The sequence below is a fragment of the Acanthopagrus latus genome, chromosome 17 (assembly GCF_904848185.1).
Source record: "Acanthopagrus latus isolate v.2019 chromosome 17, fAcaLat1.1, whole genome shotgun sequence".
Taxonomy (NCBI): Eukaryota; Metazoa; Chordata; class Actinopteri; order Spariformes; family Sparidae; genus Acanthopagrus; species Acanthopagrus latus.
Genome location: NC_051055.1, coordinates 15,173,483 through 15,200,621, shown reverse-complemented (window position 1 = coordinate 15,200,621; position 27,139 = coordinate 15,173,483). Strand labels below are relative to the sequence as shown.

The 27,139-nt window shown below is 42.1% G+C and overlaps 3 protein-coding genes and 1 long non-coding RNA gene across 6 annotated transcripts; 2 read left to right on the top strand and 2 right to left on the bottom strand.

Annotated features, from left to right (window-relative positions):
* Positions 1-1,553: 1,553 nt before the first annotated feature.
* Positions 1,554-6,309, top strand: igflr1 (IGF-like family receptor 1). 3 transcript variants are annotated; one of them, XM_037073853.1, is made up of 10 exons: positions 1,554-1,713; positions 1,893-2,004; positions 2,120-2,398; positions 2,511-2,703; positions 2,852-2,879; positions 3,038-3,100; positions 3,635-3,719; positions 4,180-4,260; positions 4,382-4,477; positions 4,765-6,309. In XM_037073853.1, the coding sequence occupies exons 3-10, from the start codon at positions 2,317-2,319 to the stop codon at positions 5,088-5,090; spliced, it is 954 nt and encodes a 317-aa protein (XP_036929748.1). In that variant the 5' UTR covers positions 1,554-1,713; positions 1,893-2,004; positions 2,120-2,316; the 3' UTR covers positions 5,091-6,309. The 3 variants fall into 3 exon arrangements, with proteins under 3 accessions (XP_036929748.1, XP_036929747.1, XP_036929749.1); XM_037073852.1 differs by having other exon boundaries at positions 1,893-2,020; XM_037073854.1 differs by lacking the exon at positions 3,038-3,100 and having other exon boundaries at positions 1,893-2,020.
* Positions 6,310-6,658: 349 nt separating this feature from the next.
* Positions 6,659-9,621, bottom strand: LOC119005849. The gene is made up of 2 exons (XR_005070595.1): positions 8,917-9,621; positions 6,659-7,562 (listed from the first exon to the last, which is right to left on the bottom strand). It is a non-coding gene; the product is annotated as an uncharacterized LOC119005849 (long non-coding RNA).
* Positions 9,622-9,772: 151 nt separating this feature from the next.
* Positions 9,773-23,274, top strand: LOC119005698. The gene is made up of 19 exons (XM_037073559.1): positions 9,773-10,787; positions 10,932-11,030; positions 11,168-11,231; positions 11,413-11,516; positions 11,608-11,880; positions 12,281-12,374; positions 12,496-12,563; positions 12,699-12,923; positions 13,051-13,089; positions 13,211-13,339; positions 13,431-13,508; positions 13,630-13,752; positions 13,853-13,930; positions 14,011-14,094; positions 14,202-14,210; positions 14,310-14,390; positions 21,858-21,884; positions 22,805-22,886; positions 22,966-23,274. Exons 1-18 carry the CDS (start codon positions 10,695-10,697, stop codon positions 22,811-22,813), a joined length of 1,677 nt encoding a protein of 558 aa, XP_036929454.1. The 5' UTR covers positions 9,773-10,694; the 3' UTR covers positions 22,814-22,886; positions 22,966-23,274.
* Positions 23,275-24,106: 832 nt separating this feature from the next.
* LOC119005845 (myelin-oligodendrocyte glycoprotein-like) lies at positions 24,107-26,661 on the bottom strand. The gene is made up of 2 exons (XM_037073866.1): positions 26,275-26,661; positions 24,107-24,689 (listed from the first exon to the last, which is right to left on the bottom strand). Exons 1-2 carry the CDS (start codon positions 26,345-26,347, stop codon positions 24,310-24,312), a joined length of 453 nt encoding a protein of 150 aa, XP_036929761.1. The 5' UTR covers positions 26,348-26,661; the 3' UTR covers positions 24,107-24,309.
* Positions 26,662-27,139: the final 478 nt, after the last annotated feature.

The following is a 27,139-nucleotide window of genomic DNA, read 5'->3' as shown; positions in this document are numbered from 1 at the left end:
ATCGGTTTGGCGGATTGACACCAAACTTGGAATACTTATTGCCACTGGCCTCTTGAGCATATCTCACAAAATGCTTATCAATCGGCCACTAGGTGGCGCTCTGGTGCCAGTTTAATTTTATATTTGGCCCTGTGCCCACACCATAACACTTGTGGAAATGAAATTCATAGGTTTGGTATAGACTAGCCCCTGCAACTTACACACCAAAAATGACCAGCAGGTGGCGCTATTTTTTATGTGAAAGCGTTTTTGGCCCATAACTCACACATAATGTGTCACACATTGTTAAACCTTATATCTACTTATTCCCTGCATTCAGCTGAATTATTTGTTTTAGGCCACGCCCACTTTTGAGCTAACTTTTTGTTCGCAAAATTGGGACAAATGCAAAACCTACTTTTTCGAACTCCTCCTAGGCAATTTGACCACTTTGCACTAAATTTTGCGTGAAGCATCTATGGACCCTCCCGACAAAAAGTTATTAAAAGAATTTTGACAGTCCATAAAACAGCCAAAATATAAAACAACAAATTCCTGCAAATTGTCTAGAAAGCAGACAATCATGTACATCTTAACAAAATACTTTCTGATTATCATGTAAATGTTGAAAATTGTGTGCAATGGACTGATGAGGCTTTGTGTAAAATTTGGTGCAGATCGGCCAATAGGTGGCGATTTGGTCGCAGTCTAATTAGTTTGAATGGAAAGTAAATGGGAAAATCTTAAAATCCTCTTCAAAACTCATCGCCTTTCAACCTCTTGTTGTGCTTCTTGCTTTGAGCTACAGATACTATTCCACATTTTTAAAGAGTCAGAAGACCTTGAACTATTGGGCATGTATTCAGTTTCTAACAATCTTTAACGGTTTCCAAACCATCACAGTTTTAGTTTCAAGGATTTTTTAGGCTATCTTGTGATTTTATAATGGGTGTGTATTGCGTGAGCTAGAGTGCCTGACATCATCGCTACAGTGTAGAGCAGCTGGAAGAACTGGAGAAAAAATTCTCTTCAGCTACTGGACGATGATACTTTCAGCTTCTTCCCGAAACTATTTCTTTGCATTATGCCTCATGTGGACATTTTCGTCAGCCAGCTCCAGAAGCGGACCATCAACTCAGTCTTTGTCTGGGGAATCATGCAGCAGTACACACTCTTTTTTCTGTCTTCAGCGTGCATTACTTAATGCCAGCGGGAGCAGGCCACCAAATTATAAAGAAACGGCTTCTTCGAGGCGTTGCGTGCGGAAGCCCTGACGGCAGCATGCCCCGAGGTGCGTGGACTGCGAGGGCCCGACCAACGCTGCTCGCAGCTTTAATTATTATTATTATTATTATTATTATTATTATTATTATTATTATTATTATTATTATTATTATCATCATCATTATTGTTGTTGTTGTTGTTGTTGTTGTTGTTGTTGTTGTTGTTACTATCCTGGCAGTTCAGTTCTTCCTCAAACATTTCTCAGTGGCTGTAAGTCAGTGGCAGATTTTTGCTGGACTGCATCACTGATGTTGTCATTTGACCTTCCCAGCACACCTGCCCACCTTGGCCCCTCATTAGTCTCGCAGTTTGCTGTGTTTATAGCCCGCTCCCGGCCACGCTCTTCAAGTCTGTCTGGTTCTCATCCGCCTTGCTTTCTAGAGAAATTCTACCATAAATGACTCTGCCTCCCCACCCACCTGAGACCGTGGGATTGATGACACGTGGAAGGTTTCTTTTCTTTCTGTCTTTCTTTCTTTTCTTCTTCTTCTTCTTCTTCTTCTTCTTCTTCTTCTTCTTCTTCTTCTTCTTCTTATAATTTTCCTTTTATGGCTGTCGAAACACAACCATAAAAGGAAAATTTTCTGTTTCAAGTATGAGCTTCTCATGTGTCACTTTTCTAATCACAGTGACAAACAGCACCGGTGGGGGACTTCGTGGTCGACGCAGGATTCGGGAAGTAACACACACGCAAAAAATGGAACACAACAACAACAGCAGTAGAAAACTACTGGAACGGAGGTGTTTATTTATGCATGTATGTATGTATGTATGTATGTATGTATGTATGTATGTATGTATGTATGTATGTATGTATTTATTTATTTATTAACTTAACTCTTTATTTGACTTTCAGCCCCCGCGCGAATGGAATAAACACGAAAAAATATACTCAAAACTAAACATGCGAGAGGTTATTTTTTGACGCCTGGGGAGGTATGAGCTCTTTAAATTTGAGGGTGTTCAGATGCGTGAGGGGAGGGCGGAGTCGGTGGAGCTTCATGGTGCAGAGTAAGGTACCCGCAACTTTTGCAAAGGAGCGCAGTTTTAGCAATGATGGGCTACTCTCGAAACTGCCCCGATCTGACCACTTTCTGGCGAAACTCGCAGTGTGTGCCATGTGGCCTTAAGGCAGGTAGGTCACTCATATTCATATTTACATTCACATTCGTATTATCGTTATAATATATAAAGCCACAACGTTTTATTCCTGTGTTGTTGGGTTTTTTTTCCCCCTTTTGCTTCAGGATATGAAGTGAGTCCTAACTGTGGCTTCGATGACAAAGGGGGGCGACACGAGCCCCCATTCAGAGCGTGCAAAGACAACACGTACAACCCGGGCAGGTGGGCGAAGTGTGCGCCGTGTGGCTCCTGTCCGACCGGACACAGCACCGTCAGCCCCTGCAGCGCGACCACCGACACGCAGTGCCGAGACACGAGGTGAGCTCATTTTCACTAGAAAGAAAAAAAAAAAGGCTCGTCAAAAAGTCTGGGATGGTTTTATTTCAGGTAAACCGTGTGTGATACTGAAGTGGAAGCCTAGCTTTTACCCCTCCTTTTTTTATTCATCATTTCTTTGTTTATGTAGGACCCATACCACCGAAGTTCCATACAAAGTGAGTAGACTGAGCTGTCTTGAGCTTTATGTTTTACTATATATATATATATATATATATATATATATATATATATATATATATATATATATATATATATATATATATATATATATATTTACTACTAACGATTTTCAACATGATCTCATTCTTGTCAGGAAACAGCGACGACGACAGCAACAACAATAACAACACCTCAGAGTGTCTCAGAATTTTCTACGGTAACTTATCTTGATATCGATGGTAGATATTCTTTCTGTGGCTCAACACAGGAAATTAATCTGCCTATACGTCAGTGCTTATGAGGAAATGAACCCACTTGCAAAAGTTCCCCAAATTTCATGGTTTGACTCACCGACTTTGTCTATTTTTAAAACCTTAAGGTAGCAGATTATAAATATAACCCAATAAAAATTAGATGACATAAGATCCATCCTTTATTAGTCCCACAGTGGGGACATAGGTAATATTACAGTAGCAAATTGGATGTCAAACACAGAGAGCATCAATTGAAAGTTGTAGTAAAATATCATTTAGAAATTTAAAAAAAAAACAACAGATGAGTAAAAGAGCAGTAGAAACAATTTAAACAAAATAATTAAGAGACAGATGCAGAATATTGCACACTGTTGCTCCTCAAATAACCCAAATATACATGTTCCTCTTGGTAAAATAATTGGCAATAATATGCCAGCAAAGATGCATTCCTCTGCTGCATGGCTGTCCATAGTCAGTTCGCTCTGTTGTCATTTCAGATTCAGGCAATCCGAGAATCCACTAACCCAACAAACAAAGCCTCTAAAACATCTTTGCTCCCTGAACACCCTAACCCTCTGCACTGTGAGTATACACTTAATAATGCTGGCCCCCTCCACAGGCCCCTTCCTGCACCTCCGGCCACTCACTCTGCTATCTCAGATTAGCCATGTCTGTGTCCACTTTTAAATCACCGCTTAAAAACGTTCTCTTGCCGTAGGGCCTTCTCCTAACTGCTGTGCTTTTTTAAAAAAAATTCTATTTGTTGAGCTTGTTTTTATCGTGGTTATTTTAACATCTCAATATACGGGTCGTTTGTCTGCCTGTTTGTCCCGTGTATTTAAATGTCTGCCTGTGAGGTGCCTTGTAACTCTGGTTTTGAAAGGTGCTTTATAAATAAAGCTAATCAGTACTGTGTTGTTATCTTTGTAAGCCCTCCTTGGCTCTCTTTTCCATCTCAGTCTCACGCCTTTGCTTGATTATGGAACTAGAACACATTTCTCCATAGTATAAATTTACCCTTGACATTTTGTTACTTTTGCAGGGGCAGTACCACTGGTTATCCTGATTTCCATTGCACTGGTCGTGCTGTCTGCTGTTCTAATCTACACAAGGCGGAGAAGAGGTTTGCCTGTTGTAAAGCAAAGGTTTAAACACAAATATGAGTGTGTGCAAAGGTGAAAGAAGTCAACAACTCATAGCCAATTTGGATTGTGTGTGTCTCTCATGGCCGGGGTTCAACGCAGGTCAAGGCAGAGTGTTGGCTTATGACAGAAGATCATCGTACACCAATGCTGGGTTCTCTTCTCTCTCTACTCCGCCTGATAACAGTGACGTGCTGAGTGAGTGGAAACTATACTGCCATCTCTAAATGAACTTTGTGCAAACAAACATCTGAGTTGGTATTTTAGCTTCTATTTTCAACCACGTCCGGTGTTATCAACACCCCCTTTTTCATGCCGGAACCGTTTTGGAGGGGTTGGTTAATCTCGATGTGCTGTCAGTTGGTAATGTAAATAACTTTCACCTTGTGGTACTCAGACAGTGTCGACTGGCTGCTGGGCCCATTGTTGTATTTCTTGGACCAGCTTATTGAGCTCTGGTTACAAAGAATGTGTTCCCTCTGTAGGTCCCGCCATCCTGTCTGCACCTTTACAAACAGTGCTGGACAACCTGGATGTTCTGGAGGAGCTGGTGATTTTATTGGATCCGGAAATCCACGGGCTAAAGAACACCAAACATCTGGCCTCTCATTGCTCCTTCCCCTCCACCTGGATTACTTACAGCTACTCCATGAAGGACAGTAAGAGCCCCCTGAAAGCCGTGCTGGAGGGGGTCACCAGCCGGCACCCGGAGTGGACAGTAGGACACCTGGCTAAGATGTTCCGACTTATGGAGCGCAACGATGCCATCGCTGCTCTCGCCAAACTCAGGCCGAGTCAGATGGACGTGTAGCATTCATCCAGAAGACCGACGGTGCTGCAAATATTATTTACAGGAATCTGCAAACACAGTGGTAATGGTGGCGTGCGAAACTGATCAGTAGTTACAAAAAGATAATGCAGGGAAAGCAGTTCGATGAGGCAAAGTTCAAAACTACTATGATGGTGAAAACAACTGTGTGATGTCTTCTGCAGCTCTTTAAAGAAAAAAATCTGAAATGACTCATTGACAACTCCTGGGCAGTAGATCAAGATTTGGAATGAACTCCTGTGCGTCCTTCAGCTCTCACGTTATATTTCTCGATCGGCCCAATTCTAATGTCCACTTGGAGGGCTTAAAAAGGCTGTCTCACTGCAATGTTATGAAGTTCAAGAGAGCTCTTTGGCAATATTTGACATATTTGAATCCGTCTTGGCCACTATTTGTGAGTCCACATTTCTGCCGATCTAGTCGCGTTGAACGCAGGATTGCAGGGAAAAGCCTGTAGACTTATAGAATCAGCCTGTAGAATCATAATCCAGATGATACCGCTCTGAAGTATCTGCTTGCTTCCTTTATTCTATACGCTGCATTTTTTAAAATCACAAATAAATTTTCTAAATCAATACCTAACATCCTACATTTTCTCCAAGAACTGATTCTCTTCTTAAATCACGCAGCTTCTTAAACAACAGAAAAGTAATAAGCTTTTCAAACGTAGTGGAACTTTTTTCCTGCAAAGCCTGAAACAGAATGTTGTTTCTGTGTATGTGCATATGTTTACTCATGTTTTTTGTTTATCACCTCCGCCGAGGGAGGTTATTGTTTGTCTAAACACACTGAAATACACAGGTGCATGTACAGGAAAATACAAACACAATCAGACAAAAGTGTTAGGGGAAAAAAAGGAATAACAAATGTAGTCTTGCAAGCAAAGGTGAAAACTTAGGAAGAGATTTAGAACACTTCTGTTTGTTCGAGAGTGCCACCATCTGGGTTATCATGGTAACAGCAATGTCTTTAAGGGGAGAGAAGAAGGCATTTGGTTTGTGTCCGAGGAGGGATTCAAAAAAAATATCACCCGTGCATGCAGCCTTTTAGGGGATCATATCATATATACATTACATAACATATATTTCTACATTCTGTTATTTGCTACTTTGATAAAGACCCAGTAGCCGGAACATGATGGATTTTAAATGATTGCACTCTTCATGATTTATCTGCTATAATAAAAGCTTTTTGAATATTTGTTTCTTTATTTTTTGTTTGTTTTTTTTTAAATATATTTTTCTTGTTCGGACTGGCTCTGGTTTCAGAATAGATGACTGTGCTCATATGGTATCTCTGGATATCCTGCAGTCAGAAAGGTTCTACCCCAGGGCTGTTTTTTAGCTTTAGCTATATTGGCTGGGCTGGTAGAAATAACTGGTACATAACCTGGGTGGTAGTTAGTCCAGCGTTAGTGGAGTGAAAAAAGGTTATGGCAGATAGTTACATAGAGGGCAAATGCAAGTAAAATACTGGCATGCCCTGGTGGGGACCAAACTCAGATAAACACAATGGTAAAGAGGCTGTACAACAATTACCACACTGGCAACTGAAATTTCATAAATATGTTTATTAACTTATTGTAATGAATTTATTCTACATCATTATTTATTGGCAACCAAAAATGTACAGAAGGATAATGAGATAGATGCCAGATCAGCACATGCATCCCTCCCTCCAACACACACTCGCCCATCCCTCAGCATTACTTCACCCTCCCCATACAGCTTTGAACACTCATTTCTTTGGTGTTAGCGCTGATTCAAGTAAAGGCTTCAAGTAAAGTAGTAGTAGTGTTGTGGACTCATGCATTAGGAAACCATTTTAAACTCTCAGAGCTAGCAACTACCTAATTGTATTATATACCTTATGTCACCTCACTGGTGGGTGTGCAATAAATACTAAGAAGTTAAGTTAATTATATATATATATATATATATATATATATATATATATATATATATATATATATATATATATATATATATATATATAAAATCAGTATGATAGCAATGATTACCTCAGTTAGCAAGCCTAATAATACTACTATGGATCCCTGATCATCTTTAAAAAGTAGTCATTAACAGTAGTTGTTCTGTGTTCTGTTGGGTGTAATTCTGTGTATGGGTATAGTGTTTTTTTAATGAATGAGTCTGTATGTAGTGTACTAATGTTAGAAATACTGACTACCAACACAGAGTGTGTCCCATCCCACTTCTTCACCACATGAACTAACAATAATATGATTGGATAAATTCCAGACTAAGTGTAAACTATATATATGCCCTTTTACTCTGGTTTGTCACACACAAGTGCATCCTGAGGCAACCTTTGTAAACAGCCCATTTTTTAAATCATCTCATCAACCTCCTCTAAGGCCACTTTCTGTCATTTCACTGCTTCAGGGCTTCTTTGCTTCTCCCCCCTCCTTCTCCTGAGCATCTTCTTGAAAATCTATGTGAGAATATGGAAACATGTTTGTGACAATCACTAAGCAACAACTTCAGACAGTTTGGTGTGTACGGCTAAGAAGATAGGCAGTAGACAGTGTAATGACATTCTAGGTATCATCATCGCAGTATTAACGATATTGTCTGATGTGACATTATGGCAAATGAGTGTTAAATTATCAGATGTTCAAAGCAGATCCAACATTCTTCACATGCTTGAATGAATTAAGTTTTGGATTTGATTAGACATTGGAAGTCAATGAACAAAATATTGATTTGCTGTCCACAAATGTCTTTAAAAAGCCAGCAGCACCAATACCATGACGTGAAAATACTTTAAATACAAGTCCAGTTTTAAAAATCCTACTTCAAGGTGCACTATGGAGGAATTTTAGTTTAAAACATAAAAAAAACCAGAATATAAATAAATAACAGTTTTTATTCAACATTATATTGAAGACGTCCATGTATTGTGTTGCAAGGAATTGAGGTTAGCTTGTTAACCAGCTAGCACTGAGGCAGTTTGTACCTAAAGATGTGATCGTCCGATACTAAACAACACCAACCCCTCCCTGGTGCTCTGAGGCCTCAATCCGGGCAGAGTCATACAACCGCTAGCTGAATGGTTAACTGTTAACTTATTAACTAATGCCAGCTACAGTTAGCAGCAGTTAGCGGTGATAGGCTGCACCCTTTTTTTGCTCGGAATATGAATTAGTCAGATAGCCAACTCTTACATATTGCACCTTCATGTAAAATTCTACCTGAAGTGATTAAATTAATACTCGTGCATCAAATGTCATCATCTCCTGAGTAGACAACCAGCCACATATACACCAGGACAATATTCCCAGTCTGTATCTCTCGTGCGTGTCTACATGATATAACAGTATTATCTCTATGACGTACAACATTAAGCAGTTTTCTTGTCTCCTAGCTCTCCACTTGATTCTGAAGATCAATGCACTGTGTGTCACCCCTAAGTCTGAGTCTGAGCGGTTGTCTAAGCTTTTTTCAATTCTTCTTTTGGTATACTTGACAAGTTAAAAGAGGAAGCTGCACAAAACAGGATCAAACAGGATTTAAAAGGCATCTTGAGGGGAAGTTGCAGATAAATTCCCCTGACTCACCCTCTGAGAAAGTTCCTCTCTTGAGGCAGTGTTTTGGTTTGTCCTGTCTGGACTGCTCTGTGGTCTACGGGATTATAATTAAACTGAAAACATGAATTTTAATCTAATATCCCATTTCTGCCAATAGATCCCCCTTTACTACTACGCAGTGGGCCTTCATGTGAAGCATCTGAGTAAATGTACTTTTACCACTGATGAAATGCTGTAGAGTAGAGGCTTGTAACTTACGGATCTTTCCTTGTTTCACCAGGATAGAAACAGCAACAGCAGCAGCAAGGACAGCAGCGCCACTGACACAGGCACTGTCTTCGCAGCATCTGAAAAGAATAGACAGAGGGATGGCCTCAAAGGTGATGCAGCAATTTATCGATGAGTTTGACTCGATTACACTCACGATGATGATGACTGCGATGTGCAGATGGGCAGTGCGTCCACTGTCATGCACAGCAAATGAACTCAAAGACGTTCTGCCACAGACTGTTTCTGCTGCTTTGAATGACAGGAAAACTCGAACACTTCTGAGTTTCCATGACTTATCTACTAGAGAGGTCCGTCTCATGTCATTTCCCGATCTAAAAGCTGCTGTGCACTCTGTGTTTGTTGCCTGTGCGTGACGCGCGGGCTCTACATGCACAGCGGTTGCGTCTCTGAACAGTGTTTTTTGGTCAATGAAGGGTGAAGTAGGAGAGACACGCCAGCTTCACCCTCCACATCTCCACCTCTACGGTCAGATCTGATGTGGAGGGTGTTATCTTAGCCGGCTTGTGGTAAGTCTGTGGCAGGCGGAGGAATAAGCTGGTGGATGTGTGTTTCTCGCAGGGAAACGACACATGATGATGGGCGTTTTAGGATAATTTCCCACGAAAATGGAAATGGAAACAGGTGTAACATGCTGTATTTGTCAGACTCAAGCATAGAGAGCAGTAGTCTTTGTTATATGCCTTAACAGCGCGAAGGATAGCCATTAGCTAGATGCTAACTGCGCGAACCTTCGCCTTTTGTTCTCTCACGGCGCGAACGGTAGCCATTTTTCTCTCCGGGTGCGAATTGTACTGTCATGTCTAGGTCCTTAACACGGGTCAGATTTGTACTTGGAGATATTACACTCATTAATTTGGGATTTTTTTTTGTTTGTTTTTTCTGTTTTCATACAAGAATATTAACTCAAGCTAAAAGCTGTATTTCATATCTAATTGTGTAGATTGTGACTAGTATTTAATACTCCCTTCTGTCTACTGAAAAACACATTTCTCCTGTTTGTGATAAGATGTGATTAAATGCTTTTCTATGTAGTTAGATAAATATCATACTTTAGATGTACCATACACTTTTACAATCTACCTTGATTAAATAGAAAAGGAAGCATTTTCATACATGACTATTTTTGCTTTTGGTAATAAATGTGCATTCAGATGTTGATAAAATCCCGTACATTTGTTGTTAGGGTTAGTTATTTTTATCTTGTGTGTTATATTCATCATGTCATAGTAATTCTTTGTTCTTAGGAATAAACGATTTGATACTGTGTAGTATAAAATTGATATAATAATTACTATAAATGATAATTAAAATACTATAACATAGAATTATTTGAAGAAATACTGTGCCCAAAAACACACAAATTATGACAAGTACAGATGTTTAACTTGTGTCTGTTATGATATTAATTTGTTGCTAACACTGACTCGTAACATCTGAGAGACATTGATCCTTTTATTGCCTATTTTCTTTGACAAGATTAAAGGGTTCCTTTGCTGAGAGTGACAGCTGAGAGTGACCGTCATCGTTGATCCATTGCCCTCAACCTTCACAGAGCAGTATCACCACATCACCTACACACACACAATCACCACATCTTCATCTATTTATCAAATATCATTTTATATATAAGATTATATTAGGTTGTCTTAGATTAGTTTACGTTACATTAGGTGGTTTAGGTTTAGGTCAGTTTTACAAGCATTTCTCTTGTTGTTTTTCTCTTGTTTTTATCTTCCATCAGCAGGATGCCAAGGAAGTCGAGGCGGTCTGTGGTGTTGAAGCAGCGCTGGAGGAAGCTCAACCTGGAGGAGCTGAGGTCTTCCCCCACCCCCCCGGAGGTACTTACACAGTAGATAAGCCTCTGTGTCGCAGTGACAACTGTCTGCATGAAAATGGCTGTAGAAATGTTGCATCTATTGCTTTCTCCTGAACTGCTGAGTTCTGAATGTCTGCCATGTCTTTTGATGTTAACGTTTCATCAGACGGTGTCCCCCCTGGCTGGAGAGGAGCCTTCCAGAGGGTCAAGGACCAAGAGGACCAGGGAGACCCACCCCCCCTGCTCCCGAGCTCCAGTCGGCAACGTATGTTCCTACCTCACACACACACACAATGAGACATGTTTTATTATATTTTGTTTTAACTTGTATGTCTTTATCTTATGCTTGTTGTTATGATTATCGTTAATTTATATATTTTTTTGTCTTTAATCTGTCATCAGGCAGTTGGATCTTCACCCCCAGCCAAGCCTTTCTGGAGCCCGGAGGATGTGCAAGTTCGTGCACGTAAGTATCTACTTGTTTTTATCCCTAAGTGATCAATAAATTAATTCATCATCAATATTGAACTTTTTAAACAGGTTTTCCTGTACTTTTTTACTGGTATAAACAAGTGATTGTTGATATTTCCTAGTAGCCTTTCCTTCATCAGTTTAACCTTTTATCTGTTTTGTACTTTACCAAACAGGCCGCGGTACCGGTTACCGCCATCGGGTGAAGACGTGGCCAACTTCGAAGCTCACTGGACGGAGCCACAAGTTGGTCATCCCACCGGAGTCTCCTGGCAAGCAGGTGCTATTATTGTCCAGTTTATGAAGGAAGTAATTGATCTTGAGAGGGATTAATGATTTTCATGCTAATGAAATTTTCTTTTTTGTTGCAGTTTGTTCTGATTGTTGGGGACTCCCATCTCCGGGCCATCGTGGACCGCTTCGCCAAGATGCCAGAAGGAAAGTTTTCTTTTGGTATCATGTCGACCCCTGGGGCCCATGCTTCTCAGCTGCGCACTGAGGTCCTACACGCTAAGGTTCCTCAAGACCCTGATGCTGTTTGTGTTCTTGCTCCTAGCAACAACCTGACCGCGAGCAGGACCGTCGACGAGGCAGCCGTCGACTACGCCCGATTCCTCACCGCTGTGAGGAGCCGCTGGTCGAAGGTAGGCTTTTATTTCATGTCTTGCTTGTCCTGTATTCTTAGTAGTTAAACAACACTAGTAGTACATTAGCTACTTTTAATAAGATTAATTGTATGAGCTTTCAAAAATGTGTACTAAATATGGTGTGTGTGTGATTTTTGAATGAAACTGTCAGTTGGTGTGTTCTAAAATTTTGACTACGCCCGATTCCTCACTGCTGTGAGGAGCCGCTGGCCGGAGGTAAGCATTTATTTCATGTCTCGCTTGTCTTGTATTCTTAGTAGTTAAACAACACTAGTAGTACATTGACTACTTTAATAAGATTAACTGTATGAGCTTTCAAAAATGTGTACTAAATATGGTGTGTGTGATTTTGAATGAAACTGTCAGTTGGTGTTTTCTAAAATTTTGTTTCCTACAGGTCTTTGTGGTGGACTTTCCTCCCCGCCTGAACGAGGATGAGGAGCACCAGAGGGCCCTTCGCCATGCGTACCATCGCGTGACAGCTCGTATGGGTAGGTAACAAAAAATATCTTGTCAATTGACCCAAGTAAAAGAAATGTACTTAAAAATGTCTGTGATGAACTTAGTCATACATGTGTGAATATCGTAATGACTTTTTTTTAATGTTTTTAGGTTTGAGGTACTTCTCTGCGGAGGAGTACTTCCCCCGTACGTGCTTGGATCTGTGGAGCAGAGACGGCGTAAGTAGAGTATCTGTGTGATAGGAAAGGTCTAATTTGCTATAATTTCTTGTGTGTCGATATGAAACAGTCGACACGAGCTACCTTTTTGAAGTTAAACTGTCTGTAAATGGATTTGTATTGTCATGTCTGCAGGTTCACCTGAGCGACCGTGAGGGGATGGGGATTCTCACCCAGCTGCTGTGGGCCTCCACGGAGCAGTTCCTCGAGACACCACCACCACCTCCACCTCCCCCGGTGTCTCCTACTCCTTCACAGCCGCTTAGGAAGGTTTCTCCTAAGCTGGTTGTGAAGGGAGAGGTACGTGCTCCTCTGTCTCCTGACCCCTTCCAGTGGAAGGTCGTTGGTCAGAGCAGCAAGGTTAGTAGGGTTTTTCTTTTTTATTTATTATTATATTATGTGTCTTTACATGTGTTTGTGTACATTTTGGTTCACAGTCATAACTAAAAAGCACCTATTTAATCAAATATGTGATGTGCTTTCCCAGCCGCAGGTTCCTGGTCCGGCCAGCGTGGCTCAGCAGCAGGTGAGTTATTTTTCTTTTTTTTGTTGTTTTTTTCACAACAAGTTAACTGGTTAGTATTTAAACTTTGTGTATTTGACCTGACAAATATTCATTTGTCTTTGTGGTGTTTTGTCTTCCACAGGAGAAGGAGTCCTTCCTTCCACTGAACCCACGGTGGTTCAGTAGCACGACCCTTTGTGCTATGGAGGAAGTGTCTCCTTCTCAGCTGTCTGACGTGGTGGACGTCCCATCTCCTCCAGCGCGCAAGAAGGTAAATTGTGTGACATCGCTTCTCAGCTGTATTATAACGTTTATCCTTGGTCCCTTCAGTTACTGGTTCTATGTTTTATTTGACGGTGCAGGTGGCCTCCCCAGTGGCAGCCAGGCATCATAGGACCACGGAGAGACGCCCCCCCCGCCACCAGTCTCCTGTGAACAACGTATGTTACACAACTGACGCACATAGTCAATGTTTACAGTTGAAATGGTGTCTTCATGGAGACATAACTACATTGTCCACTCTTTCTGAATTTTAACATATTTGTTCTCATCTGTCAACAGCAGGTTGGATCCCCTCCAGCCAGGCTGTCACGGAGACTGGAGGACGACGGCCCCTCCAGCCCGGTTCCTCGGTCCAGGACCACGGATGGAACACCCCCCCGCACCCAAACTTCAGTGACCAACGTATGTTACTCTCTGACACAAGACACAATCTCACTCAGAATACACATTGTGTTCACTGAGACGCGTGAAGTTTAACATATTTGTTCTCATGTGTCAGCAGCTGGTTGGATCCCCTCCAGTCAGGTTGTCCTGTAGTTTGGGTGATCCGGCGACCCCCTGCTGTTCACCGGTTGCGAAGGTAAAGATTATTTCTATTGAATAAAGTTCATAATGTCATCAAAGTCTTCATTTTACTGAATTGTTGGTATTTGTTTTCAGATGGCCAGGCTGAAGACCCCTTCACCGGCTGGACTGTCCCAGACCATTAAAGCTGCAGCCTATCACTCTCCTCGCCCAGCTAAGGTATTACTTCCACAACTGACACACACAGAACGCTTATTGTAAAATCAGCTGTAACTGCATTGAACTGGTTCATTTAACATCTCTGATACCCATATCTTTCTCTGCAGTTCACAAATGTCAGTGAGTAATTGAAATACATTTGGAAAACTTGTATCAACTTGCTGCATTGTGTTGCCTCATGTCCAAATATTAACTGGTGTTATGACTTATCACAGACTGCCTGGACACCTTCATCGACCTGCTGGCCCTGGATCATCGATGATGGGCTCTCCACCTCTCATTCGCCTTCCAAAGAGGTAAAGACATTTACATTCAGGTTTATTGTGGGCGTGAACAAGTGTTTGTTCAAGGGAAAGTGTGGTGATGTAAGTGATGAAAGTGTAAGCGACATGTTTTAATACACTGCCATTGTATTATAAATTTGAATATTAATGTTTTCATGTGTAAAAGGTGTGACACAAGTACAAGTAGTAGCAAGGGATGTGTGAGATTTAAAGGTCCTTTTAAAGCCTCCTTCAGACTTTGGTCAAGATGACAAAGGTTGACAATGGTCTCAAAACATTTAAATTTGAAAAATGGAATAATCTGTGTTGATGTGTTCAAGTCAAGTAATGTGTAAGATTGTCAGCCTTACTATGCTCACGGTTATGCTAATAAGTAGTCCTTTATGATAATGATTATAATTTATCTTATATTTCAGGTGCCAATTAGTGCTAGTATTAGGGCTAGTCATAGTCAGAGTGACATGAGGTACAGGAAGTTCTCCAGGAACCACCAGTGTACCTGTATGTCCCTGACTTTTCTGGCTTATCTTAACGAGGGCTGTCAGTTTAACACTGCTGCCCTTGATAGAGTGCTGGCAAAGGGAGATTGACTTTATGTAGGTGTAAAACAACAGCTGATCCGGGAAAAAAGATTCCACAGTGACCATCTCGCTGTGGAAGAACTGCCCAAACAAGTCCTGACTGACACAGATATGTGTAATGTCCACATGCCTGAAATCAGGTGTGGACTTGTGAAAGCCAGTGGAAGCCAGGCTTGGTATCTGCCCCTTGCCACACAATTAGAGTGTCTGTCAGGTGACGTTAATCTGGCTTTAGTCATAGTAAGTCCAGAGTGTATTGCAGTTTTCCGTGACCGTTCGGGCAGGTATGGTGTGTTTGATTCACACTCAAGAAATGTGATGGGCTTACCTCACCCCCACGGCACTGCAATTATGAAGACCTTCTCGGAGATCAGTGACTTGGCTGAACACCTGCACAGACTGTTTGCAAATCGCGGCCATTCTGACAGTTATGAGTTTGTGCCGGTGTCATTCGAAGCCATTGGTTCAAGAGAATGCCCTCAGGCATCTCTGGCACACAGTGTATCCAGGACAGCTCTCCCACGCCCAGCAGCAGCAGAGCGCGTCCTCAAGACGGCTCCTGTACCAGCAGCAGCAGAGCGCGTCCTCAAGACGGCTCCTGCACCACCACCAGCAGCAGAGCGCGTCCTCAAGACGGCTCCTGCACCACCACCAGCAGCAGAGCGCGTCCTCAAGACGGCTCCTGCACCACCACCAGCAGCAGAGCGCGTCCTCAAGACGGCTCCTGCACCACCACCAGCAGCAGAGCGCGTCCTCAAGACGGCTCCTGCACCACCACCAGCAGCAGAGCGCGTCCTCAAGACGGCTCCTGCACCACCACCAGCAGCAGAGCGCGTCCTCAAGACGGCTCCTGCACCACCACCAGCAGCAGCAAAACATTTCAAAAAGTTGCCAAAGCAACAGCGACGAAGAGCGATGCGTCATGCCAGCAAAAAACACACATTACTGTCTGGTGAAGAAAAAAGGAAAAAAATGGAATATGAAAGGAAAAAGTACAGCAGCTGTCCAGAATTTAGAAGAAAGAAACTCCAAGCACAAAGAAGAAGATATGCCCAAGACAGTCTCCATCAGAATCAGCGATTACTTTCCTTCAAATGTTACTATGAAAATGTTCAAGATAAGAAGAAGGAAGAACTCATCAGAAGATACAGGGAAAATGCTACTTTCAGGAGACAACGGAAGACTTACATTACAAAGAAATACAAGGAGGATGCCACGTTCCGCACCAGACAAAACAAACACTGTAGAGATAGATATCAGTCAGATACAGTGTTTCAGAGCAGACAAAAATTTGTCATGTCTCAGAGATACAACACGGATCAAAGCTATAGCCAAAAGAAAAAGCAAGATTTCAATCTCAGATATCACAGTGATCCGGAATTTAGACGTCGTTTTAATCAACGTTGTAACCAGCGGAGAGGAACCAAATTGGCCACAAATGCTGCCTTTAGCACATTTTACAAGATGCAGAGAGCGCTTAGAATCAGGAGAAAATACAGACAAATTGTGCCACACCGCCCCAAGCCCCTGATTGATCCGGTGATGGAAGCAGCCATAGCTGTCTTTCGTGAGTCCATTAGACATGGACCCACATACATTTGTACCGTTTGTAACAGAACCATGTTTCCTAATCAGGTCAAAGAATGCAAAAGACAAAAATATTGTAAACACGCAAAAGTGTCAGCAGCATGCTTGACAGGAAACTATGTTCACTTTTGTGACAGTGACTGCTCTACCCCTTGCTCTGTGCCACAAGAAAGACTGCATGAGTGGATATGCTACACCTGCGACAGCCACCTTAGCAGAGGATGCATACCACCCATGGCAGTCGTAAACAATTTGGAGTTGGCGCCCATCCCCCCAGAATTGGCTGCACTTAATGTGCTTGAGAGGCAGCTGATTGCAAAAATCTTGCCATTTGCAAAAATTGTTGCTCTGCCAAAAGGCCAACAGAGAGCAGTCCACGGAGCTGTTGTGTGCGTTCCATCAGAGGTGGAAGCGACCGTCAACAGTCTCCCAAGGCCCAGAGCAGAAGCGCAGCTGCTTCAAGTGAAATTGAAAAGGCACATTAAATACAAAGGTTACCAGCACTTTTACAACGTTAATATGAAGAATGTGCTAGCTGGCCTTGCGAAATTGAAAGAGACACATTCAGAATATAAAGACGTGTTTATCGATGAGACTGCAACTTTTGACTGTCTGCTCGAAGAAGAGGAGCCCATCGAAGAAGGGGAACCCAGACAGGAAGAGGAGCCCAGCATCCCAGAAGAAGATCGGGATGTCGATTTAGAGGAAATTTTTAAAAGTCAGAACGAGCCGGGACAGTTAGAGGCAGATGAGGAAGAACAGGAGGAGCTGAGACCAGGCCTCTCCCTGGACACTTGCATGCAGCCCCCCGACATTGCACAGGAAATCCTTTCATATGGCGACGGAGTATTTAGTGTTGCACCCGCGCAAGGCAACAAACCGGTTGGTTTTTTCACCATACCAAAGTTAGAGGCCATGGCTTTTCCTGTACAATTTCCGACAGGAGAGAACACATTAGATGAAGCTAGAACCGTCTCCCTGTCCCCGAGCCTCTACTTTAATTCTAGGCTCTTTGCTGCAGATACGCGTTTTGCAAGTGACCAGAGTTATCTTTTCTTTGCGCAGTTTGTTACAGAGACTCACCTCGCGACAAATAGTATGTCTATACAAATGCGCAAAGGAAAGTCGAAAACCAAAGACGGCAGAAGGATTAACAATGTCATGCTCCAGGACAAGGATGAGGTAGAACGGCTCATCATGAGCCAAGATGCGACCAGGTTCATGCAGCCTCTCAGAGGCACTCCAGCCTATTGGAATAAAACGCTTAAAGATGTGCACGCCATGGTTCGTCAAATTGGAAAACCAACATTTTTTGCCACATTTTCCGCTGCTGAGATGAGATGGCCTGAGTTCATAGAGGCCATCAAAGCTCAGCAAGGTGAACAGGGGCTGTTTTCAGATTTGGATTGGAAATCAAAATGTGACATTCTGAGAAGTAACCCCATCACAGTAATGCGCATGTTTGAAAAGAGAGTAGAGGCACTCATGACGAATCTCATCCTCTCCCCTTCACAGCCGATTGGTGAAGTGGAAGATTATTTTTATCACGTTGAGTTCCAAGCCAGGGGAAGCCCGCACATCCACATGCTCATTTGGATAAAAGATTCACCTAAATTTGAAGAGGACCCCGATAGTCACATCATGGAATTTATAGATAGATACATAAGTTGCAAAATGCCCGACCCTGACACAGATCCGGAACTCCACAAAATAGTGTCAGAGGTTCAGGTGCACAGCAGGAAACATTCAAAGTCCTGTAAGAAGGGAAATGTAGCCTGCAGGTTCGGCTTTCCAAAACTACCGATGGATAAAACATTCATCACCAGGCCCCCCACTATTAATTGCTACCAAAAAGAGGATCAAGATGATGCAGACTTTGAAGCGCAAATAGAGGAGCAGAAAAGGGCCCTCGCAGAAATGCAAAAATTGGCTAAACAAACGCTCCAACCAGTTAGAGATCTGCTTATGGATCCAGGCGCTTCGTTCAGCAGTTTGACAGACTTGCTTTGCCAGTGCAGCTTAACTTACGAGCAATACTTTGCCGCCGCGCAGCGCCTGGCAGACACCCATGTTGTGATGCTGAGGCGCCATCCAAATGATTGTTGGGTTAATGCCTACAATCCTGATTTGCTTAGAGCGTGGAACGCAAACATGGACATCCAGTACGTCATAGACGATTACAGCTGCATCATGTACATGATGTCATATGTAGCGAAAGCGGAGCACGAGATGACGGAATTCCTTAAGAACGTCATCAAGGATGTAAAGACATCTGATGTTAACAAGCGCGACGAAATGAAACAAATTATGCAGGCCTACTCTAAACACAGAGAGGTCAGCGCTCAAGAGGCTGTAGCCCGTACCTGCAGCTTACGCCTCAAGAAGTGCTCCCGATCCGTGGTGTTTATTCAGACTGACGAGGAAGGTCTGAAAATGAGTCACCCTATGAGTAGACTGGAAAGAATGGAACCCGGATCAGTGGATGTATGGATGTCGGGGTTGCCTGAAAAATACGTCAACAGACCTCTCACTCGAGAGTTTGAACGTATGTGCCTGGCCGAGTTCGCGTCAGACTACAGGGTAGTCTACGGCCGGCAAACGGAAAGCCCGAATGCCCTTCCATTGTTGAACGATGAAGGATTTATTCTAAAGAGAACCGTAGGAAAACCAGCAATCATTAGATTTACTCGCTTCTCTGAGGAAAAAACTCCAGAGAAATTTTATAGAAGATTGCTGAAACTTTATCTCCCACATCGATCCGACGCCGATCTGAGAGATGAAGCGTACCCCACTTATGAAGAGTTTTATAAGTGTAGCGACAAGTGGGGTATGAGAGTAGAGGAAATAGTGAGGCACAACAAAAAACGTTATGAGGGCCAAGGAAAAAACATGGAAGCTGCGTTTCAACAGCTTCAGGTGTGCGGTCCTCTCGTGAATGCTTGGAACTCTTTTGCGCCGGAAGTTGAAGTTGACCGGCTGGAGTGCCTGGCTGAATGTGAACCTCGCGATCAGGAGCAAAACGGTGAAGATGTCCCAGAATTCGGCACTAAGACGGATAAGAGGAGCTCTATGCCTAGAATAGATGCTCCAGAGTTGAGTCCAGACTTTGTTAGGAAAATGTACCAAAGTCTGAACGAAACTCAGGCTTCCGTTTTCTACACTGTTCGACAGTGGTGCTTTGAACTAGTCTGGGGCCACAATCCAGAACCATTTTATTACTTCCTGTCGGGAGGGGCTGGATGTGGCAAATCGCATGTGATTAAGTGCATTCACCACGAGGCAACGAGAATTCTGCGCGAGCTCCCGAGATTTCGGGACCACGCAGACATGTCCCAACCCGCAGTGCTGCTGACCGCGTTCACAGGTACAGCAGCATTTAACATATCAGGCAACACGTTGCACTCCATTCTCAAATTACCAAGGTCCTTGAAGCCACCTTATCAAGGTCTTGGGAATGCACTCGACGAAGTCAGAGCAACACTGGCGAACGCTGAGATTCTCATCATCGATGAGGTATCCATGGTCTCTAAAGAGCTATTTGCCTACGTGCATTGGCGATTTCAGCAGATCAGGGGTAATCGGAAGCCATTTGGAGGCATGTCTGTCCTTGCTGTAGGTGACTTTTATCAGCTGCCGCCCCTTGGTAAAGCCAAGCCACTGTGTGTGTACGAGGAGACTGAGTTTGATCTCTGGAAGGATAACTTCAAAATGGTCACCCTGACAGAGATCATGCGACAGAAAGAAGATCGAGCTTTTGCTGAACTCTTGAACCGTCTCAGGGTGAAGCAAAAGGAAGATTCTTTGTTAGATGAAGACAGGCTCTTGCTTACACAGGCAGTGGCTGATAATCAGCATTGCCCAGCCCTGAGTCTACACATCTACGCCACAAACAAAGAAGTAGACCGTCACAACGCCGACATCGTAACTGCTTCCTACAAGGATGCGATTGCCGTTGCAGCTCGTGATTTTCGTAAAGACCCCAGAACTGGCTGCATGACGTTTGTGTCTGGGGAAATTAAAGGACACAAGCGAGATTTGCCCGACAACATAATGGCTGCTCAAGGAGTACGCGTTATGTTGATCCGAAATTTAGATGTGGAAGACGGCCTTGTTAACGGTACATTTGGAACCATTTCTAACATTGTAATTAGAGAACCGGAAGGCGTGAAGATGATTGGACTCCTGCTGGACAATCCTACAGCAGGACAGAGATACCGCAAAAAAATCTTGGGTCCCTCAGATGACTCCGTGTACATCGAAAGATCTGAGGAGAACCTAAGTAACAAGAAAGGGGTTGTTCGCCGGCAGTTCCCCATGAAATTAGGTTTTGCTTGCACGGCCCACAAAGTTCAAGGAATGACCATGCCGTCGGCGGTTGTGTGTCTGAAGCGTGTTTTTGAACCTGGTATGGCGTACGTTGCGCTCAGCCGCACAACCTCGCTTCAAGGTCTCACCATCCTTGACTTTGATGAGAAAAAAATTTATGCTGACCCCAAGATCAAGACAGCCCTGGAAAGTATGCCTCATGCATCTTTCCAGAGCTGTAGACCATTGTTAACGTTTTTGAAATCTATACAACAAACGCCAAAGGTTTTGACAATTGTCCACCACAACACGCAGGGTCTGCCATGTCACATGGTGGACCTGAAAGCACATCACGAGCTCCAACAAGCAGATGTGCTTTGCCTTACAGAGACACATTTGTCAGGGTCCTCTGTAGCTGAAATTTTTCAATTGGAGGGGTACACCATGTTCACACGTAGCAGACAGCTGTCTTACAACAGCTGTGTGAACATGGCCAAAAAAGAGGGAGGTGGAGTTGCGATGTACTGTAGAGACACTGTGCAAGCAGAGCCTCGCAGGTACATGCAACAGGTCACTGATTTGGAGTTTGTTGTCCTTAAAATTGAGGCTCCAGTCAAAGTGCTAATAGCGACTGTGTACAAACCGCCAAGTTTTCAACTGGGAATCTTTCTCCAAAACTTGAAAAACCTCTTGGACTCATTGGACATGTTAAATCACCAGCCCATCATTGTTTGTGGCGATTTTAATGAGGACCACCTTTCCAAGGGAAAAAAAAGTATCAAAGATTTGTTTCAGTCCAGAGGTTACACTCAATTAGTAGCAAATTCGACAACCGAAAAGAACACACTGATTGATCACATTTACATTTCACATCCTGATAAATGTCTTCAATCAGGTGTTCTCCAAACATATTACAGTTACCACAGTCCAGTTTATTGTATTTTGACTGAGTAATGACTTATCTCCAGCTGTTATGTCCAAGACCTGTTGTGCCACGTTTTTACAGTGTACCAGGAGCTGTGGTCCTCTCCGGGTGAGTATAGCAGCCGAGTGTTTCTGATTTCAGTTTGTGGTTGATCTCCCTGGTTAGTTAGGGAGTGTGCCAGCTGGGCAGAGCAATCTGTCCTTCCATCGGTGTACTATTTGTTATTTTGCCTTTTTTATTTTCGAGGCAATCCTGGGTGGAGACATGTTTCTCTGGTGGGGGCGAGCATTTCAGGGCCTTGGTCATTTGGCTGAGGTTTACTGAAGTTTTGCTTTAAAGAAGCCTCGAGCCCAGCACGTCTCAGAAGATAGTTAGGTTTAGTTTGGAGTTAGGCAGGTACCAGGGGGCTTGCTTCATTTGCACTCGGAGATTTGCTCACTAGTGATTGATGTCATTTATTTCACTATTTGGTCTTGTTTAGTCTTTTAGTGTGTTTTAGTCTTATGTAATTGTTTTTCATATGTATGTGGTTGCAGTGGCATGTCTTGGCTGGAAATAGTTTAATTGTATAATGTAAATGTGTATGTATGTATTTGTTAATTTTAGAATGGGGTCAGCAACTTTTTTCATGTTCTTATTATCTCTTGAGATGATGAGAGCGAGTGTGTTAAATGTTAAATGTTTTGTAGTTAATAATTTTGTAAATGCCTTTAAACATTTTTTTAATATATTTATCATGTATTTATTGACATTGTAAAATCTTAACTCATGATGTTCTCATCTATTTAGATGAGAATGGCATGTGTAAGATATGATGTAAGCTGCAATGTAATAGCTAAGCTCATGTAAGAATTACATTGGCTAAGCTAAGCTTACATAATTGATCATGTAATTATGTAATTTAAGGATGTATGTTTAATGAATCGTGTTTTTTTTTTTATTATTCATGTAATGTAATGGTTTTTTTTTTATTGTGTTTTTTTTTTGTTTTTTTGTTTTTTTCTGCTGGGTTGTTGTCACCACATTAGCTACGCTAATCTTAGCTAATGTAGTGTAGGAGTGTCAGAGAGATGCAGACCAAGCTGCATGTCAAACCAGGTGCATAACAAAGTAAGTATGTCTCTTTTTGTTTTATAAGTGATTGACTTGCATTGAGTGATTTAACTCGATGATGTCATTGTCTTTCTAGGATGATCCAGTGAGAAGGACCCTCTCTCCAGCAAAGACAACAACCCAGAAGAAAATAAGGGAAGTAATATTTCATTAAATTCTCAGCTTTCACTTAAATTGTTTACATCAGTCTTTTGAACCTGTAACTAATTTATGCCTTTTAAATCTGGTAAAATTTATACAGACTACAAGAAGAGGACCTCCAGAGGACTGCAGCAACAATAAGGGAAGTAATGTTTCCTTTAATTCTCAACTTTCACTTCAAATGTTTCCATCAGTCTTTTGAACCTGTAACTAATTTATGTCTTTTAAATCTGGCAAAATGTATACAGACTACAGGAAGAAGACCTCCAGAGGACTGCAGCAACAATAAGGGAAGTAATGTTTCCTTTAATTCTCAACTTTCACTTCAAATGTTTCCATCAGTCTTTTGAACCTGTAACTAATTTATGTCTTTTAAATCTGGCAAAATGTATACAGACTACAGGAAGAAGACCTCCAGAGGACTGCAGCAACAATAAGGGAAGTAATGTTTCCTTTAATTCTCAACTTTCACTTCAAATGTTTCCATCAGTCTTTTGAACCTGTAACTAATTTATGTCTTTTCAATCTGGCAAAATGTATACAGACTACAGGAAGAAGACCTCCAGAGGACTGCAGCAACAATAAGGGAAGTAATGTTTCCTTTAATTCTCAACTTTCACTTAAAATGTTTACATCAGTCTTTCGAACCTGTAACTAATTAATGTCCTTTAAATCTAACAAAAGTGATCCAGGAAGAAGACCTCCAGAGGACTGCAGCAAAAATAAGGGAAGTAATACTGTTTTCTCTTCAAATGTTCACACGATGATTTTGAACTAATTCGTGTCTCACTCTCCACTGAAGAGACAACAACTCTCAGACTCAGGATGAAGACCTCCAGGAAGAAGGCCTCCTGTGCTTGTTTTTTGGAGAGAAATAAATGTCATCTCTGTTACAAGATATCGGTGTATGCCTGTTGAATTATTATTTGCAAGTTTAGTTTTAGTTTTTAACAATGAAAAGATGAAGACGCTGAGAATGAATGGTAGGTGGTGAAATGAACACGTTGTAGCATTGCATTGTAGTATCATACCTTTGACAATCCTCATTTCCCATTGACAGTGAATGGGGCTGAGTGAAAAAAAATGAAACTTTGTTTTTCAGACATCGACATCTCTGGCATACTTTAACCTGGACACACCATTCGAAGTTTAAAATGTAGATACAAGTCCAAATTATCAATGTGGGATTCAACTTTTTTGGTAGCTTTCATAGTTTTTTCGACCCGGGGCAAAGCGCACAGCCCACTCTCGCGATTCCCCGGCGGGGAATTGTCTAGTTTTATACATTAATCTGTGCAGTATTAAACTCGGCATGCTTACCAACAGTTATATTCATAATGAAACTGCAGTCAGTTTTTGGGACATAGATCTTGTAAGGGCCACTGTCAGACTGCCTCACTGAGGAGATCCGCAGCGTCACGAGCCCTCTGCCCAGGTCCTCATGGATGAGGGTCGTCCTGTTTATGTACTCATACATCTGGTCGCGATGATGGTCGTGTCCATGTCGATATGCATGCACCACACCTTTGTGACCAGCTCTCTTCACGTCCACGGTGTAGAAAGATAAGTTCACCATGGGTTGTGCGTAACACTGAAGAACAACGTCATCGCCTTCTTTTGTCCTGACTGTCGGATTCGGGCAGATTAAACAATCTTTCGCTGTGGAAACAAGCACATTGTTTACAACAATTCTTTGAACACCTCTGAAGGTTGTGAATATACAAATAGTACTACTGATGTGCGTACACTATTATACTTGCTTAACTATGTGATCATGTGCAGGCTGACTCATACAGATAGTCACACTTTACACACACACACAGGCAGACACAGATAGATAATGGGAGCCAGCCATAACTACATACTGTGACAAAATAACTCTATTTGTGCAAACATGTAAGATAGGGGAGATGCTCAAGGACGTTCCCGTCAAGACATGGGAGTCATCACAGGCTATGCATGCGGACGGAGAGCCAATCCTAGCGTTGATCACACGCTGTGCATCAGTAGGCGTAGCGAAACACAGGCTTATAACACTGAAACCCCTAGACACGAGTTAGATCTGTTCTGATATTTGCTATTGATGCTATACTGAACTGATCTCCACTCTCTGCAGACTGTGTAATAAATGCTTATTCTTTTCCTCAATTCTCTGACTGATCCTTTGCTGCATCAACGGACTCGGGCGAGGCGGTGCTTTAGGCCGCACTCAACAAGGTCACAATTCATTCAGAGTGCTTTTCAATTAAGTGGTGCACCAGTTCCTAAAACTGGGCTGTTTCGGGCTGGAACTAATGCTTATTCTTCTTGTCAGTTGATCCGTCTGATTATTTTGTTCGTTATTTTGTCTTTAAAACACTGGCGAGATAGCAAATCACACTCGCAAAATGCACTGGCGCTCTGGCTCGAATCACTGAATGAAGTGAACATTGTGGTGTTAACTCAACAGTGATGGGATATACATAGACATAGTTCTCAGTAGCAGCGTCATATCGTACATGATAGTCGCCATGTTGTATATAATAACAGAACACAACAAATGGGTTTAGTGTCGCTGTGAATCCCGCGAGAATGTGGACAGTGTGAGAATGTCGTGGAAAATTGAAGGTATTTGGGTTTTCTGTCACAACTTTCACATGGATACGATACTATATGCACCTGCATCCATTGTCAGTCATTTGTACTGACTGACAGTTGTCACTGCTGAAAACGTATTTAATAAATCAATTATAACCAAACTACTATTACCTTGACAACTCCTCCATCATCATGGCTAGCATAATAGCTAATAAAACTTACATCTAGACACTATCTATCTATCTATCTATCTATCTATCTATCTATCTATCTATCTATCTATCTATCTATCATGTGGATCATCAAAATACCTGTTAGATGTACTTCATACCATTACACAATGATCCAAGAAGAAGAAGAAGGAGACACTTTATTAACTTTAATTAATTAATTAATCAAAATTATGAGATGATCTCGATGAAAAAAAAAAAAAAACACATCCACGTCCCCTCCAGGTCCCCGTATTAAAATATCAAAACACTGTGAGCAATATCAGTTTATCCAAAAGCTCCACGATGATGCCGTGAAATAACCCAGATATTCACTTTCAGTTTCAGGTTACAGATAAAATAAATAAATAAATGTTGCTGCTCCATATCGTATCAAATGTTCTACACTACTACACCACCACTACTTCTACAGTGCCAGTTCACTAATTCACACTCACCCATGAGGATTTCGGCGAACAGCAACAAACTGAGAAAAGATATCAGTGTCGGCATCATCCCCCCGCAGTCCATTGTCCAGTGATGCGCCTCTGCGATGCTGTATGCAGTATACTGTATGTTTAGCACCGCCCGACAAGGAGCAGCAGTGAACGGAAGCTAACTGGAGCCTTTCCGGGGCTCATCATGGCAGGTCTGGAGGTGAACATCATACATCACGCTGACAGAACAAGCGGAACTGTCCTGTGCTTTCATATCAAGCTGATATTTTCTCATGTTTCTTCAATGAACTGCTCCTCTTCTTCTCCAACTAAATCTAAATCAGATCTTCCTGGAATTATCTGAGTGCAGCTCTGACATTGAGTACTATCAGTCTGATGTGAAATGAGTCTGTGGAAACAGGTAGTGTTCTTTTAAAGTAAATCTGAAATCAAAGGGAAATATTATCAACAATCTCAATTTTCAGAATGCTTTCATTTTGAAAATCCAAATCAGATCCTCCTGGAATTATCTGAGTGCAACTCTGACAATGAGTTCTATCAATCTGAAGTGAAATTAGTCTGTGGAAACAGGTAGTTTTCTTTTAAAGTAAATCTGAAATCAAAGGGAAATATTAGCAAAAGTGACACATTTGACAGGGCTTTTATTTCGAAAATCCACATCAGAACTTCCTGGGATTATGAGTGAGTCTTTGAGGTTGAGTTCTATCAGTCTGAAATGAAATGAGTCTGTGGAAACTGGCAGTTTCCTCTTAATGTGGATCTGAATTTGAAAAATTGAAAATATTTGACTATTAAGTGGGCTTTTATTTTGAAATTCCCATCAGAAACTCCAGCTATTGTGTTTATTTTTACATTGGACTAATTG

Bases quoted from the DNA above. Each gene is read 5' to 3' on its own strand.
- LOC119005698 (XM_037073559.1), top strand. From the start codon at position 10,695: ATGCCAAGGAAGTCGAGGCGGTCTGTGGTGTTGAAGCAGCGCTGGAGG. The intron at 11,881-12,280 runs GTAGGCTTTTAT...TGTTTCCTACAG, and splicing joins TGAGGAGCCGCTGGTCGAAG to GTCTTTGTGGTGGACTTTCC. The intron at 13,090-13,210 runs GTGAGTTATTTT...TGTCTTCCACAG, and splicing joins CCAGCGTGGCTCAGCAGCAG to GAGAAGGAGTCCTTCCTTCC.
- igflr1 (XM_037073853.1), top strand. From the start codon at position 2,317: ATGATGGGCTACTCTCGAAACTGCCCCGATCTGACCACTTTCTGGCGA. The intron at 3,101-3,634 runs GTAACTTATCTT...TTGTCATTTCAG, and splicing joins GTGTCTCAGAATTTTCTACG to ATTCAGGCAATCCGAGAATC. The intron at 3,720-4,179 runs GTGAGTATACAC...TTACTTTTGCAG, and splicing joins ACACCCTAACCCTCTGCACT to GGGCAGTACCACTGGTTATC.
- LOC119005845 (XM_037073866.1), bottom strand. From the start codon at position 26,347: ATGGACTGCGGGGGGATGATGCCGACACTGATATCTTTTCTCAGTTTG. The intron at 24,690-26,274 runs GTGAGTGTGAAT...TTGTTTCCACAG, and splicing joins GTTCGCCGAAATCCTCATGG to CGAAAGATTGTTTAATCTGC.